The 12,968-nt window shown below is 28.5% G+C and overlaps 2 protein-coding genes across 2 annotated transcripts; one reads left to right on the forward strand and one right to left on the reverse strand.

The window, feature by feature from the left end:
- Positions 1-3,413: 3,413 nt before the first annotated feature.
- LOC126550270 (uncharacterized) lies at positions 3,414-4,662 on the reverse strand. The gene is made up of 4 exons (XM_050201458.1): positions 4,397-4,662; positions 3,985-4,322; positions 3,773-3,844; positions 3,414-3,705 (listed from the first exon to the last, which is right to left on the reverse strand). Exons 2-4 carry the CDS (start codon positions 4,141-4,143, stop codon positions 3,487-3,489), a joined length of 450 nt encoding a protein of 149 aa, XP_050057415.1. The 5' UTR covers positions 4,144-4,322; positions 4,397-4,662; the 3' UTR covers positions 3,414-3,486.
- A 1,559-nt stretch (positions 4,663-6,221) lies between these two features.
- Positions 6,222-9,735, forward strand: LOC126549580 (zinc finger BED domain-containing protein 4-like). Its single transcript, XM_050199138.1, has 4 exons — positions 6,222-6,372; positions 7,346-9,080; positions 9,151-9,369; positions 9,676-9,735. The coding sequence occupies exons 2-4, from the start codon at positions 7,347-7,349 to the stop codon at positions 9,733-9,735; spliced, it is 2,013 nt and encodes a 670-aa protein (XP_050055095.1). The 5' UTR covers positions 6,222-6,372; position 7,346.
- Positions 9,736-12,968: the final 3,233 nt, after the last annotated feature.

A 12,968-nucleotide genomic window follows, 5' to 3' on the forward strand; every position in this document is an offset into this window, starting at 1 on the left:
ACACATCTAATTATCCTAAAGACCATTATTGCTTTAGTGAAATTCATAAAAGCCAACCAGGATTCTTCAAAGACGAACTTAAATCAATAATTCTTAAAGAATTCATTTCATTGAGACCGAAATTATACGCTTATAAAACCATAGATGATACTGTAGAAAAAAAAGCAAAAGGGTAAAAAAAAATATGTAATAAAAAATCATATGAAATTTGATTACATAGAGATATTAAATGCTTTTATCAACCATAGACCTGTTGAGAAAAAACAATCTCACAGAAAATGAATTTCATTCAATCGAATAAACATGTTGTTCATTCAAAAACATGAACAAGCTTGTTCTCAGTGCTAATGACGATAAAAGATATATAATGAATGATGGGATAAATACATTGGCGTATGGTCATTACAAACTCACAAGATAATTTAATTAAAAACTTAATGATTCAACAATCAGTAGGTATATACAGCGTTATTTAGCGAAATATTATACAAAATTCAACAGCTTTATTATTTTTATTGAATAAATTTAGCACTAGGAGCGGTATTACACAACAGCTTTATTATTTTTTCATTGAATAAATTTATTACTATATAGCGCTTTCTGTTTATATCAATTGTGGATATATTAAGTTTTTTAAAAATAGACTACGGAGTACTAGGAGAGCATGTGAAATAATTAATTTTACTTGATAAAAAAATTTGTATAATATAATATTTTTTTATTATAAAAATGTGTCATACATTAAAAAAAAAAAAAAAAAAAAAAAAAAAATCTTTATTTTAAAATATCTGATGATGTTATCCATGAATTTTGACTCGAATCGAAACCTAGCCATTTAACAAACATTTTATTACCAACTTTTTTTATAATACGTTCAACGAGGAAAGTGTCTGGAAAATCAGTTAATTTAATTTCCTGCTCGTAAAAACCACCTAAGATTATATTGTCTGATCCATCTTTTAGTTGATAAGTTACTGGATTTGTCTGTAAAACTTTTGAAACTGTAAATATTTCCGTTGTCCAATTTGGTGTATATCCTTTACTAAATATATGTTTATACTTAGATATTCTTACTTTGTCATTAACTTTTAATTTTGGTTTGTATAATGTATCATTAAATTGTGTATTAAATTTAATTTTGTTTGTATCCGCTCGAGCTTCATTCGGTGTACATTTGATTGTTCTATGTTTTGTGTTATTATAGTTATACATAATTTTCGATATTGTATTATACCAATTCCATGTACCTGTTGCAGTAAAATGTTTATATATATTATTTTTAAGAGTTTGTATGACACGTTCAGCCATCGAACACTTAATAACACTGTATGAACTGTAATGTTTAATTTTATATTTTTTCATTAAATTTTGAAATTGAATATTATAAAATTCTGTACCATTATCTGTTTGTAACAATTTTGGATGAGCTTTTTTCAATATATTAAACATACCATTTGTACATTCCTTTGATGTTTTATTTTTCAACGCTTCCACCCAAACGTACTTACTATATGTGTCTATGACAACTAAAATATATTTAAAACCATAATTCTGTCTAGAATGAGATTGCATATCCATTAAATCAGCTTGCCAGAGGTCGTCAATAAACCGCGTTACTACACTACGTCTAGGAAATATTTTTCTCGCTGGTCGATGAAGCTCATTAGCTATACTCTCTAAGGTTGTCATTAAACTATAATATTTCTTTCGCGTAATTCTTCTAAAATAGATATTATTTCATTATTAACACCAGTATTACCAACACTTGTGATGATGTTAAAAGATTTAATCTAGTTACTAGTTCATTTGGGTCGTCATATAAACTATTGTGTTTGCGGTATTACATCTTTATATAAACCTGAACCTTTCTTAGGCTGCGGTGTTAAAGTAAAATTAAACATATTTTCAACTGCGGGATCTGTAACCATAGAACTGTTTGCTTCTGGATTAAATAAAATGGTTCGTTTTTCATAGTCGTATCATCATTAACATTACTACGTTTAGCGTTCGAACTAGATAAATGATCCTTAATTGGTGTTAAGTTAATTTGAGGAGATCTAAGGTTATTAATTTTAGCTATATGTTCGTTTAACTGTTTTTCTTCATGTTTCATTCGATCATACAGAGGTTTTACAACGACTGACCATTTATGATACCTTGAGGTTTTAGGTTTCCCATCTTCTTTTAAATGAACTCCAGTAGTTTTAAAATGTTGTAATAGTTTTCTATATCTTCTATAGTTGTTTTTTTCGGTTTCTTCTCACTAATAAGACCATAGTCCTATAGTCTCATGGATAGTATATCGATTCAGCAGCGAGCTGTAAGAAGCTAGTAGTTATAGTATGTTTCAATATTAATCACTGACTTTATCATAATACATACCGTAGGATTTATCGTATCGTTTATTGTAGAACGTTTGTTATTGAAAAAATGTTCAAATGATGAATTTAATTCATCGTCATCATCTTCGTTACTAGAGCATATGGTTTCTATTTTTTTTAATTTAGTTGGTTGTGAGTTACATAAAGTATTTTTTTCTGTCCGTGTGTACTTAATGGTTCGATTATTGGCTTAAATACATCACGGTAATAGTTGTCAGAATCTATAACACCACGTTTCATTTCCATTATTTTCCGTTTAATATTTTTTTTGATGCTATTAAATTTTCTAACAAAGCTTTTTCTTTGTTCATTGTAAATTATAAACCCAATACAACTGTATCGGATGACTATTGATAGCACTATGTACGGAATAACAGTACTACACTGTATATATATATATATATATATATATAAAAATTATTTTATTTTAATAAACGTATGGAAACCGCATCTATATCTTCCTTCATTCATTTCCCGAGTTTTATCGATAACCAAAAACCCATAATCACTGTGATTCCAACAGAAATGGGACATTTTCCGATATCATTTCTCCGTGATATCTGTAGTAGGTTCACTATAATCGCAGGTATGGTAGCCCGGGATACTTTCTACGATGTGTGTAAGTTTCAAAACGATCGGTAAAAGGGTTGATTTTATACGATTTTTGGAATTTTTAAAACACGATTATACGTAATTTAGCATAAAAGGTACCGTACGCGGATTGCTGTACCAACAATACACAATGAGAACGCCGTCTCCGTGATATTTGTAGTTGTTTACGCACCACGGTCTACCTATATGATGGAATTTTCTCCGTATAGTTATTCAACTATTTTACAATTATTATACCTGTACATCGATCGGCATATTCAGTACCGGTACGGTATATACTTTTGTTCTAATTAATATTTTAAAAAAAATTGCTTTTAAATATAATTCACAGACAATGGAGCTACATTTTTAGAATACATTTTTTATTTTTTTTAAATATTAAATAAAACAAAAGTTATTTTATTTGTCAGATACCCGTGGGATACGATGTATACCTAATTGGTTACACATTTTTATTGGATAATTGCATTTTCATACATTAAAATTTTTTTCCTTATATATGTCTTTGTAGTTTTGGTACTAATTTTATTGATTTGAATATCCCATTTTCGAATTGTGATCGAAAAGGTATAATATTTGTTTTTTCGTATATGTATGATCCTTTCCCTGGAAATTGTACTGTCACCACTTCCCCTTCAACACTGGTTACTAGACCAGCTAGGTAAGGTTCTCCTCTTGATGTTGCTAGAAATGGAATTCCAACTGTTGGCTGCTACAAAAAAGAAAAAAAACAACATTTACTTTATATGTTGATAGAAGTTATCGTTTGTATTAGAAACCCAATTTTCCATTATGCCATGAGAGTAGTTCGAACAGGATGGTACATTTTTGTGGTCCACTGCAGGTTCAGGCTATGAAAAATTAAATCATACATATTATGGATTTTAATTTTTATTATTTTTTTTTTTTCATAAAATTAACGTTCCAAACACATCTAGTCTCGAGAAACTATTGAGTTCTATTTAAAACGTGTTCTATAATTTCAACTCACCAAATCTATTGACGACGGTACTCCACAGGCAGCCGAATAAGAACAACATGGCTGTAAATGGAAATCTTCTGCTGTGGGCTGATGTGGAATGTACTTTGACGGCTGCGATTCCACAACATCATTTTCGCGTCGACGTTTAGGGGTCATTATTTTGGACATAAGGTTTATGGGGTTGTGATATACTTCGAAAATAGAGTAAATATCAGCTAACGTCTGTTGTGAGGGCGTGAAAGGGTCATAGCTGGAAGTATCTGTTAATGTTATACATATGATTGGAAATCATTCTCCGTAAAATTTGGCAATTTATTGTTTATCCTATGCGTTGAAATATTTAAAACCTACAAAAAATGTCATATAATGTTAAATAATACCATTTTAAATCGTCCATTAAGACCGTTAGCTACAAACTCACCCCGATCAATGGTTCACAGTTTCGGATGCACGTTGCGACGTAAGTCGCTACCTCTTGGTACACTGGATTCGTCTGAAATAACGCCTGAAAAATGCATTTCACTGTGTCTGCTTGCCTATTTCTTTTAAGTCTCAATGACGCCGAGTATACCAATATCTCTTCGCTCGTCACCACAATGAGGTGAGATATTCAATAAGTGTGCTACGAACTCTCGGTAAACGATCACCACCAGTTTTCGAAAATGCATGTAGAGTGTAAAATTCGTGTTAATATTGTGTTATTCAAATAGTGGAAAAAATAAATAATGCATGTATTAAGTAACTAAGAAAAATTTAATTAGCCAGATATAAGGTATAAAACGTCTTGATGTGTACAAAAACACTTCAGAACGATAGTAAATGCACCCAGGAATGCACTCATTTCACTTACAAAGCTCTAAGTCCAAAGCCTGATTTTACACGATTTTCCAAGTACGAGTACTATCGTTTAACCAATAAATTATATATCCCCCCCAGAACAAAATCATAACTACGGCACCGAGGCTAACCATACCTACGAGTTTGATGAACCTACTACAAATATCACGGAGATGGCGATCTCATTGTGCATTGTTGGTACAGCAATCCGCGTACTGTATCCGTGATATTTGTATTAGGCTCCCCAAACTGGCAATCACTCTGTAAATATATTTTTAATTTGCCTTTTATTTACATAATATTAAATTAATATATTCTTATTTTTTAGTTAATTTGGTTGCAATAAACGAAACTAAATAACTAATAAATTACGTGTGTGAAGTTGGGTGACCAAAGCTAGGTGACTGTTTTTCAGACGAATAGTGATAAGAAACCTTGTATGTGTTGCTGCATTATGTTTAATTCCAGGCGCCAAACATTTATATTGCCATTTCTAAGTTACTTCACCGTTATAAAACACAAGATGTCGCACTATGTCATGTAATAATTATCTGTTTTAAAAGTATATTATAAATAAATATTACCACGATAATTATACCGAACATATTGTCATCATACCATTATGATTTGTAACAAACCAATAATAATAGAAACTAGAAAGTTAGGTTATAACTTATTAATCTCTCCATAGTCCATAATATAATACACGTACTAAGTTCTAACAAATATACGTTGACACGTTGTTTAAAAGTTTAAAGATACTGTGGTATAACCATTATTTGAAAATGTAAGTATTTTCTTAGTTATTTAATTATCTAGTTGTATTTTATTTAAGTGCATTGTAATATTTCGTTTAACTATCCACTAGTGATGGGTCGAACTGTTCGAATGTCGAACCGAACCGAACCGAACCCTTGATGTTCGGTTCTGTTCGAAATTTGAACTCGGCATGAAAAAAATTCGAACCGAACTATCAAGCATCTCTTACTGTTCGAAAATCGAACTTGGAAATATTTGTCTCGAACCAGACTTATTGGCCATAATAGTTCAAACTTAAAAATAAATAAAAATTGATAATTATTATTTAGAAATAATCAGACTATAAATTGGCGATAGAAAGTTATAGCTGTAATAGCACGACATGTATTATTTATAATAATAATGTTATTGTTCCTCGCCCGTTACACGTCCACCCTCCTCCCCCCGCTGACCCATGGCTAAGTTGTTTATCACCCATAGAGGCCGGGTGCCTACATTCATAATAATAATATGAAATGCTATTTTTATTTTTATCATATTTATTGTAAAAGTTAAAATCTATTTTGTGTAGACCCATGGTAATTATAGCCAGTTAATAAAAACATGTTTACAACTTCATTCTAAATTCTAATCATTCTATATTTGTGAATTATAGTTAATATTATTTATTTTATTTATAATTATAATGTACTGATTGCATCGTCATATTGTACTCAGTCAGTACTCATTTATTATTTTATAAGCTACGAGACAACAAAACACTGGTTCAAAGGTTTTGATTTTCGACATTCAACGTTAAAAGTGAGTATTCATAGTATATAAGCTATATTTTCAATATTATTTATTAATTATTATTTATTATTTATTATTAATAAATTAATATAATGTAGGAGAATATTGATGCATTTAAAACAATATTGAACAGATTTCATTAATTATCTTTGCAATACATGTTAATAATAATATAACACCATAAAGTTGCATCAAAATTAAATAATATTTAAATTTTAAATCATTGTTGATCAAATCATTATTGTTATTAATTTATTATAAATGGTATACTGACTATACTGTTTTAACAATAAAAAATAAATTAGATAGGTAATTGACTAATGTCAGTGTGATTTCTTAGAGCTCAAGGCAAAGATTTTTTTTAATTATAGCTACATGTACACCCGTACACCCTCTTATTAAAATACATTAATTTACTTTCATATTATATAACATAATACAATATATTTTGCCTATGTACAGGTATTAATAAATAATAATTCAGTTACCTATTTCATTAAATTATCAAAAAAAAAGTGTAATTATAAGTGTGATTTACTTAATGGTTAACAATTATTTAGGTGTATTATTTTATTAATTTATTATTTGTTTAATACTTTATGAAACTGTAAAGAACATTTAATTATTAAAAATTGATTACTAAAATGTCTTTAGTTTTTGAGATAATATCAAATTAGTTATTACTAAAAAGAACAAAGCACAAATCAATGGTGAGTAAATACTAAATACTAAATAGCAAAATATTAATTAATAATTAAAACTCACTGTACCTATATTACTTTTAATTTTAAATTTAATATAATAATATCATTATTTTTCTGAAGTTTAGTCTATAACAAACTATAAAAGTTAATACATTGTTAAAAACTTAAAAGTTAAAACTAATAATATTGTATATTGTATAATAACAATAAGCAATTATTAATAAATAATTATATATACATATATATTTTATATATTAATTATTATACTCATGTTTTAGGATGACCAATACACCTAATGCGTTTGATTACCTGATGAAAACCAGGTCCAGTACCACTAGTACTAGTAACACTGATAGTGAGGATATTGACAATCCTGATGACAGATCTATAATAAATCATGGCCAAGAAGAAGAAACACCACATTATTTTCAACAAAATCTTCTTTATAATTTTTTTATAAAAGTTAGTCCGGATACATCTAAGTGTGTTACTTGTAATAAAATCTTACAAACTCCGAAATCCACTACTACAACATTAAAAAGGCACCTTAAAACACATTCAAAACAATTTTTAATGTACCAAAAATCTTTGGAAGAAAAATTATTGAAGAAAAAAGAAACTGAAGTTATAAAAAGAAAAATTGAAGAGACACAACTCAATATTGAAAATGCATTTAAGAAAAAATCATTTTTTCCACCAAATAGTTCTAATGCTTCTAAAATTACAAAAAAAATTGCAGAAATGATTGCCATAGACTATCAACCATATTCAATAGTGGAAGATCGTGGATTTAAAAATTTGATGGAAACTATTGAATGCAGATACCAACTTCCAACAAGAAAATATTTGTCTACAAAAGAGATCCCTCAACTTTATTTAAATCAAGTAGCCACACTTAAAACAGAAATTGATACAGATTTAATTGATGTTCAATCAATTTCGTTTACCTTTGACATTTGGACAAGTTTGTCTCAGCAACCTTATATGTCACTCACCATGCATTATCTCATTAAACATTTTGAGCTGAAAAACAAAACTTTGGGCTGTACATATTTCCCAGGAGAACACACTGGGCAAACAATATTTCTCAAAATTAAAAATATGGTTTCAAAATGGGGCATAGATGCTGAAAACTCTAATACTCCAATCTACATTGTGACTGATAATGCTAGAAATATTGGTAATGGATTTACACACTTCAATGAAAACCAACATTTGCATCACATTCTGTGTACAGCGCACACATTACAGTTAGCAATTAATGATGCAGTAAAAGAAAATAATATGGGAGATGTTTTGAAGAAATGTCGTTCTTTGGTCTCACATTATAACCACAGTGCCAAATCATATGAACGATTGTATGACATCCAAACAAGATTAAATTTACCTCAGCATAAACTTATTCAATCTATTGATATCAGGTGGAACAGTATATATTTAATGCTTGATCGTATACTAGAACAAAAAAGTGCAATAACATTAGATTTACAAAATATTAAAAAAAATGGATTTGTACCTAGAGATTGGAAATTAATTGAAGGTTACGTAGAAGTGCTAAAGCCCATTTTTGAAGCCACCAAGGAACTTTGTCAAGAAAAAATTCCTACTTTATCTATGGTTAACCCAATCTTATGTACTATAGAAACCAAATTGAAAAATTTCATTTCCAAAAATAATGACTTAATCAGTGGAATATCATTTGCAAGAAGTGTGCACAAATCAATGAATACAAGATTTCAAGTATGTAAAACTAATACTGTATACATGTTGGCTACAATTATAGATCCAAGATTCAAAATTGTTATGTTGGAACCACATGAAGTAGATACAGCAAAAGAAATACTTAAAACAGAAGTTGAAGCTCTTAGAACACCACCATCCAATTTACAAATTACAAATGAAACAACAGAGCATACATTAGAGCCAAGTAAATCTTCATTATGGGATATTCTTAATGAGCGATCAGCCACTATAAAACATATGGAGGGCCAGATAGATTATGTTTTGAGAGAAGTGAGCTTAATTATTTATTTTTATGATAACTTAAATGAGACTAATTTAAAATTAAAATATTTTTTTTTAGATTCAGGAATATTTAAAACTACCACTGATTTCTCCAACTTCAAATCCCTTAACTTGGTGGAGCTCTAACCAAACTACATTCCCAAATTTAGTACCAGTTGCTATGAAATATCTAGGTATTCCTGCCACGTCTGTTTGCTCTGAGCGCATGTTCTCTAAAGCAGGACAAATTGTTAGCAAGAGGAGACAGAGACTTAGTCCTGAATCAGTAGAAAAATTAGTATTTCTACATGATAATTTATAATTATCATGATATTTTATATACATATATTTTAAAAATAAATAATAAATATGTATTATGTATATTTCAATTTTCAATTTTATTTTTTTTCTTAATAATTAATAAAATTATTATTATTTATTGCGTACTTGTGTAAAAAAAAATAATAAGAAATCATCTAAACAGTAAATTTATTATAAATACAATTACATAAACTTTAAAAGTTTAAATGTAAAATAGGTAATACAAACATTTTAAATACAATAGTAATTACTAATTAATAATTGTGGTTGATTTAATTTGAAGTCTGGTACAATGTACACGATAAAAAGTATTGAGTTCGAGTTCGAGTTCGACTTAAAATGATTCTAAGTTCGGTTCGGTTCGGTTCGGTAGAAAATATTACTGTTCGGTTCGGTTCGAGTTCGAAAAAATAATTTAAAGTTCGGTTCAAGTTCGGTTCGATTTAAAAAATCAGGGTTCGACCCATCACTACTATCCACATAATGATTGTTAGTGCAAACGAAAAATATCCACAACTACATTATCTGTTTGATACCAATTATTTGAGCCTCCCTCAATATTTTACACAGATATATGTAGTTATTAGATATATTGTAGGCACATTAAGAAGATGGATGGACATTTTGAGCTTAGAAAACTAATGTATTACATATTCAAGTTATATTCTATAAACTTAAAAAAATAATCTTAATGATTTTAACAGGTTTAAAAATAACAGAACCTGTTTCTTTATGTTTTAAGGTAATATTGTATTTGATTTATATTTTTCAATATTAATTACTAATTATATTAGATACACTCAAACAATTAAAAATATTATAATAAATTATTTTTAAAATCAATACCTACATTATTTAAATAGTTAATGCATTTAATTATTAAGATTGATTCTGGATTTTAATTGGCTTCAATATTAACATCTCATATAAAAGTACTTATGTATTTCTCTGTCAATAAATAGCTATAGAAATAATAAAATTAATATTTTATACATATAAACATTATTGTAGGTGCTGATAAATTTTTATATAATATAATAAAATAATGCTTAAGTGTATGTCGTCATATCCAGACGTATGATTGTTTATATTTGAAATACCTTTGTTATTGTAAAAAAAATTGGTACTGCCGAGTACCAGAAGTAATGACAAAAATATTTATATAAAGTTTATTATTTGATAGGTATGAATCATAATATCTAGTCACAGTTCTAATCATTGAAGGAGTGTTTATGTTTTGAGTATTTCAATCCACAAAGCTGTTGCAAAATAAGTTGAATGACAAGATTTCCATTTATGAAGGGTCTAGAAACAAGTAAATATAATCTGTTCTCTTAGAATATAATTTCTCAATATATTTATTTTTCTCATCTGTTTTCAGGTGGCATGCAGTCTACTGTCTACATTCACTATTATACACAAGATAGCAATATTTAATTTATCATCACTCAGTGTTATTGGATCCTTTTTAGGCTTAAATCCTTATTTTAATTATTAAAATCATACCTGTCTAATATTTTTTGTTTAAATATGCAATATTTGAAAAAGTGACAATCGTCAGCACATGTATTACAATATTTGTACAATATAAAGATTTTTATTAAAATTAGTGTTTGTTTTTTCCTAGTAATAATAATTTGTTAACGATTCATACTTTTTTTCAATTTAAAATAATCATGTCTTTAATATGTTTGTATTTTTATAATATTGTGTTTTATTTGTACATGTGTGTCAGTGTCGCATTGTCACAAGTTTAATGATGATTTCTTAAAGTGTAAAATATTATTGTATGCAGTAATATTTATTGTTAATAACATTAATTAAAATGTATGTATTTTCAGGCGCAAGTGATCCAGGTTTTTATTCAAGTTTTCTATTCTGTATTTCTCCGATTTTTTCCTCTCGCTTTCAATTTGGTTTTCCGCAGTTTTTTCCTTGCGAATTCACTTCGGTGTTTCTGCGGTATTCTTCAAGTGTTAATTCTAAACATTTAATTGTTATAAATATATAATATTGTTAATTTTTTATTGTGTTTTATTTTTAACATTGTTTTTATTTCATTTAATTTTAATTTTTTTATTTCATTTAATTTTAATTTTTTAATTTCGTTTAATTTTAATTTTTTAGTTTTAGTTGTAGTTTGTTGTAGCTGTCCAAGGAGTATAGACTCTGACAGCTTTAAGTGTCGACGAATTACTGTTTCAGACACAAAACTGTCGACGAATTACTGTTTCAGACAATTAAAAGTGTCTAAGAATTACTGTTTCAGACAATCAAAAGTGTCTAAGAATTACTGTTTCAGACAATCAAAAGTGTCTAAGAATTACTGTTTCAGACACTGTAAGTAATTACAACTAATTACACAACTCTATCTAACATATTATGTAGACACATTAAAGTTACAATAAATAAAGTTAACAGATATAAAGTGTACAAACAATGTAAAAAGTATTTCAATCTGTCATCGTGTTTACAAATGGATAACGCAGACAATATAATTGATACAAATAGTTTTTGTTTTAATGAAAACTCTGATAATGATGATGATATTTTTAAAAATTGTACTTCTTATACTGTGCACACAGAGTCTGAACTTTTGCATAATGACAATGATATATCATTTGAATATACAAATTCATCGGCAGAAATTGATTTCATTCAAACTAAGAGAGATCCATTAATACCTAGTAGTACTCCAATTCTACCAGAAAACATGAATGATGAATCTGTGTTTGTTACCCCAAGTAAAATAACAAACGGAAAACATCATGTACCAAGCCCCCTCAGGAATGCTTATTATAAGAAAACACCTGTAAAGTCTGGCATTGTTCTACCTTTAAAAACAAAAAATCAATTTCCTAAACAGTATGAAAACCATGATTTTGTGTTTTTTGAAGGATCTTTCAAATTTTCATTTGAAGAATGGTCCCTTATGAATTATACAAACTTCAAAAGTCAAACCCGTTTGGACAAAACAAAATATCCTATTATGTTCAGAAAGCGCATTAGAACTGTGAACAATACATGTGTTATTAATGCGAAAATGGTCAGATATTTTAAAAGTCATTGCAATGTGTACATGTATTGTAGCCATGAGGGGTGTAAGACTTTTAGGATTAAAGTCCAGCTTGCAAATGGAACGTTCGTAGCAAATGTCTATAGTTCTGGTTTGAATTATCATCACAATCCAGATGATGATGGTCTCACAAATCACGTAAAAGGGTTTCAGCGAGATTTGAACAAAGAAGTGCTAAAAAAGACTAAAGCGTTTTCCTTCAGGTCAGACACTGTTGACTTGGCATCACCCACTCAATTGAGTTGTGGCAATTTGCAAGGTATTAAATCAGATGATGTCATTAGAAAAATCAGATCAGAGGCCTTGACTGCTGATGATTATGATAAAGATGATTTTCATGATATTCTATTGATGTGTAACGATAAAGAAAGCAACTTTGTACAGCATGTAGGTATACCGTCTGTACACTGCTATAGTAAAGAACAGTTGGACATACTAAAAAAACTAATTAAAAATCAAAAATCAGTAACTGGTTATTTGGATGCAACTAGTACATTGGT

The sequence above is a fragment of the Aphis gossypii genome, chromosome 2 (assembly GCF_020184175.1).
Source record: "Aphis gossypii isolate Hap1 chromosome 2, ASM2018417v2, whole genome shotgun sequence".
NCBI classification, from domain to species: domain Eukaryota; kingdom Metazoa; phylum Arthropoda; class Insecta; order Hemiptera; family Aphididae; genus Aphis; species Aphis gossypii.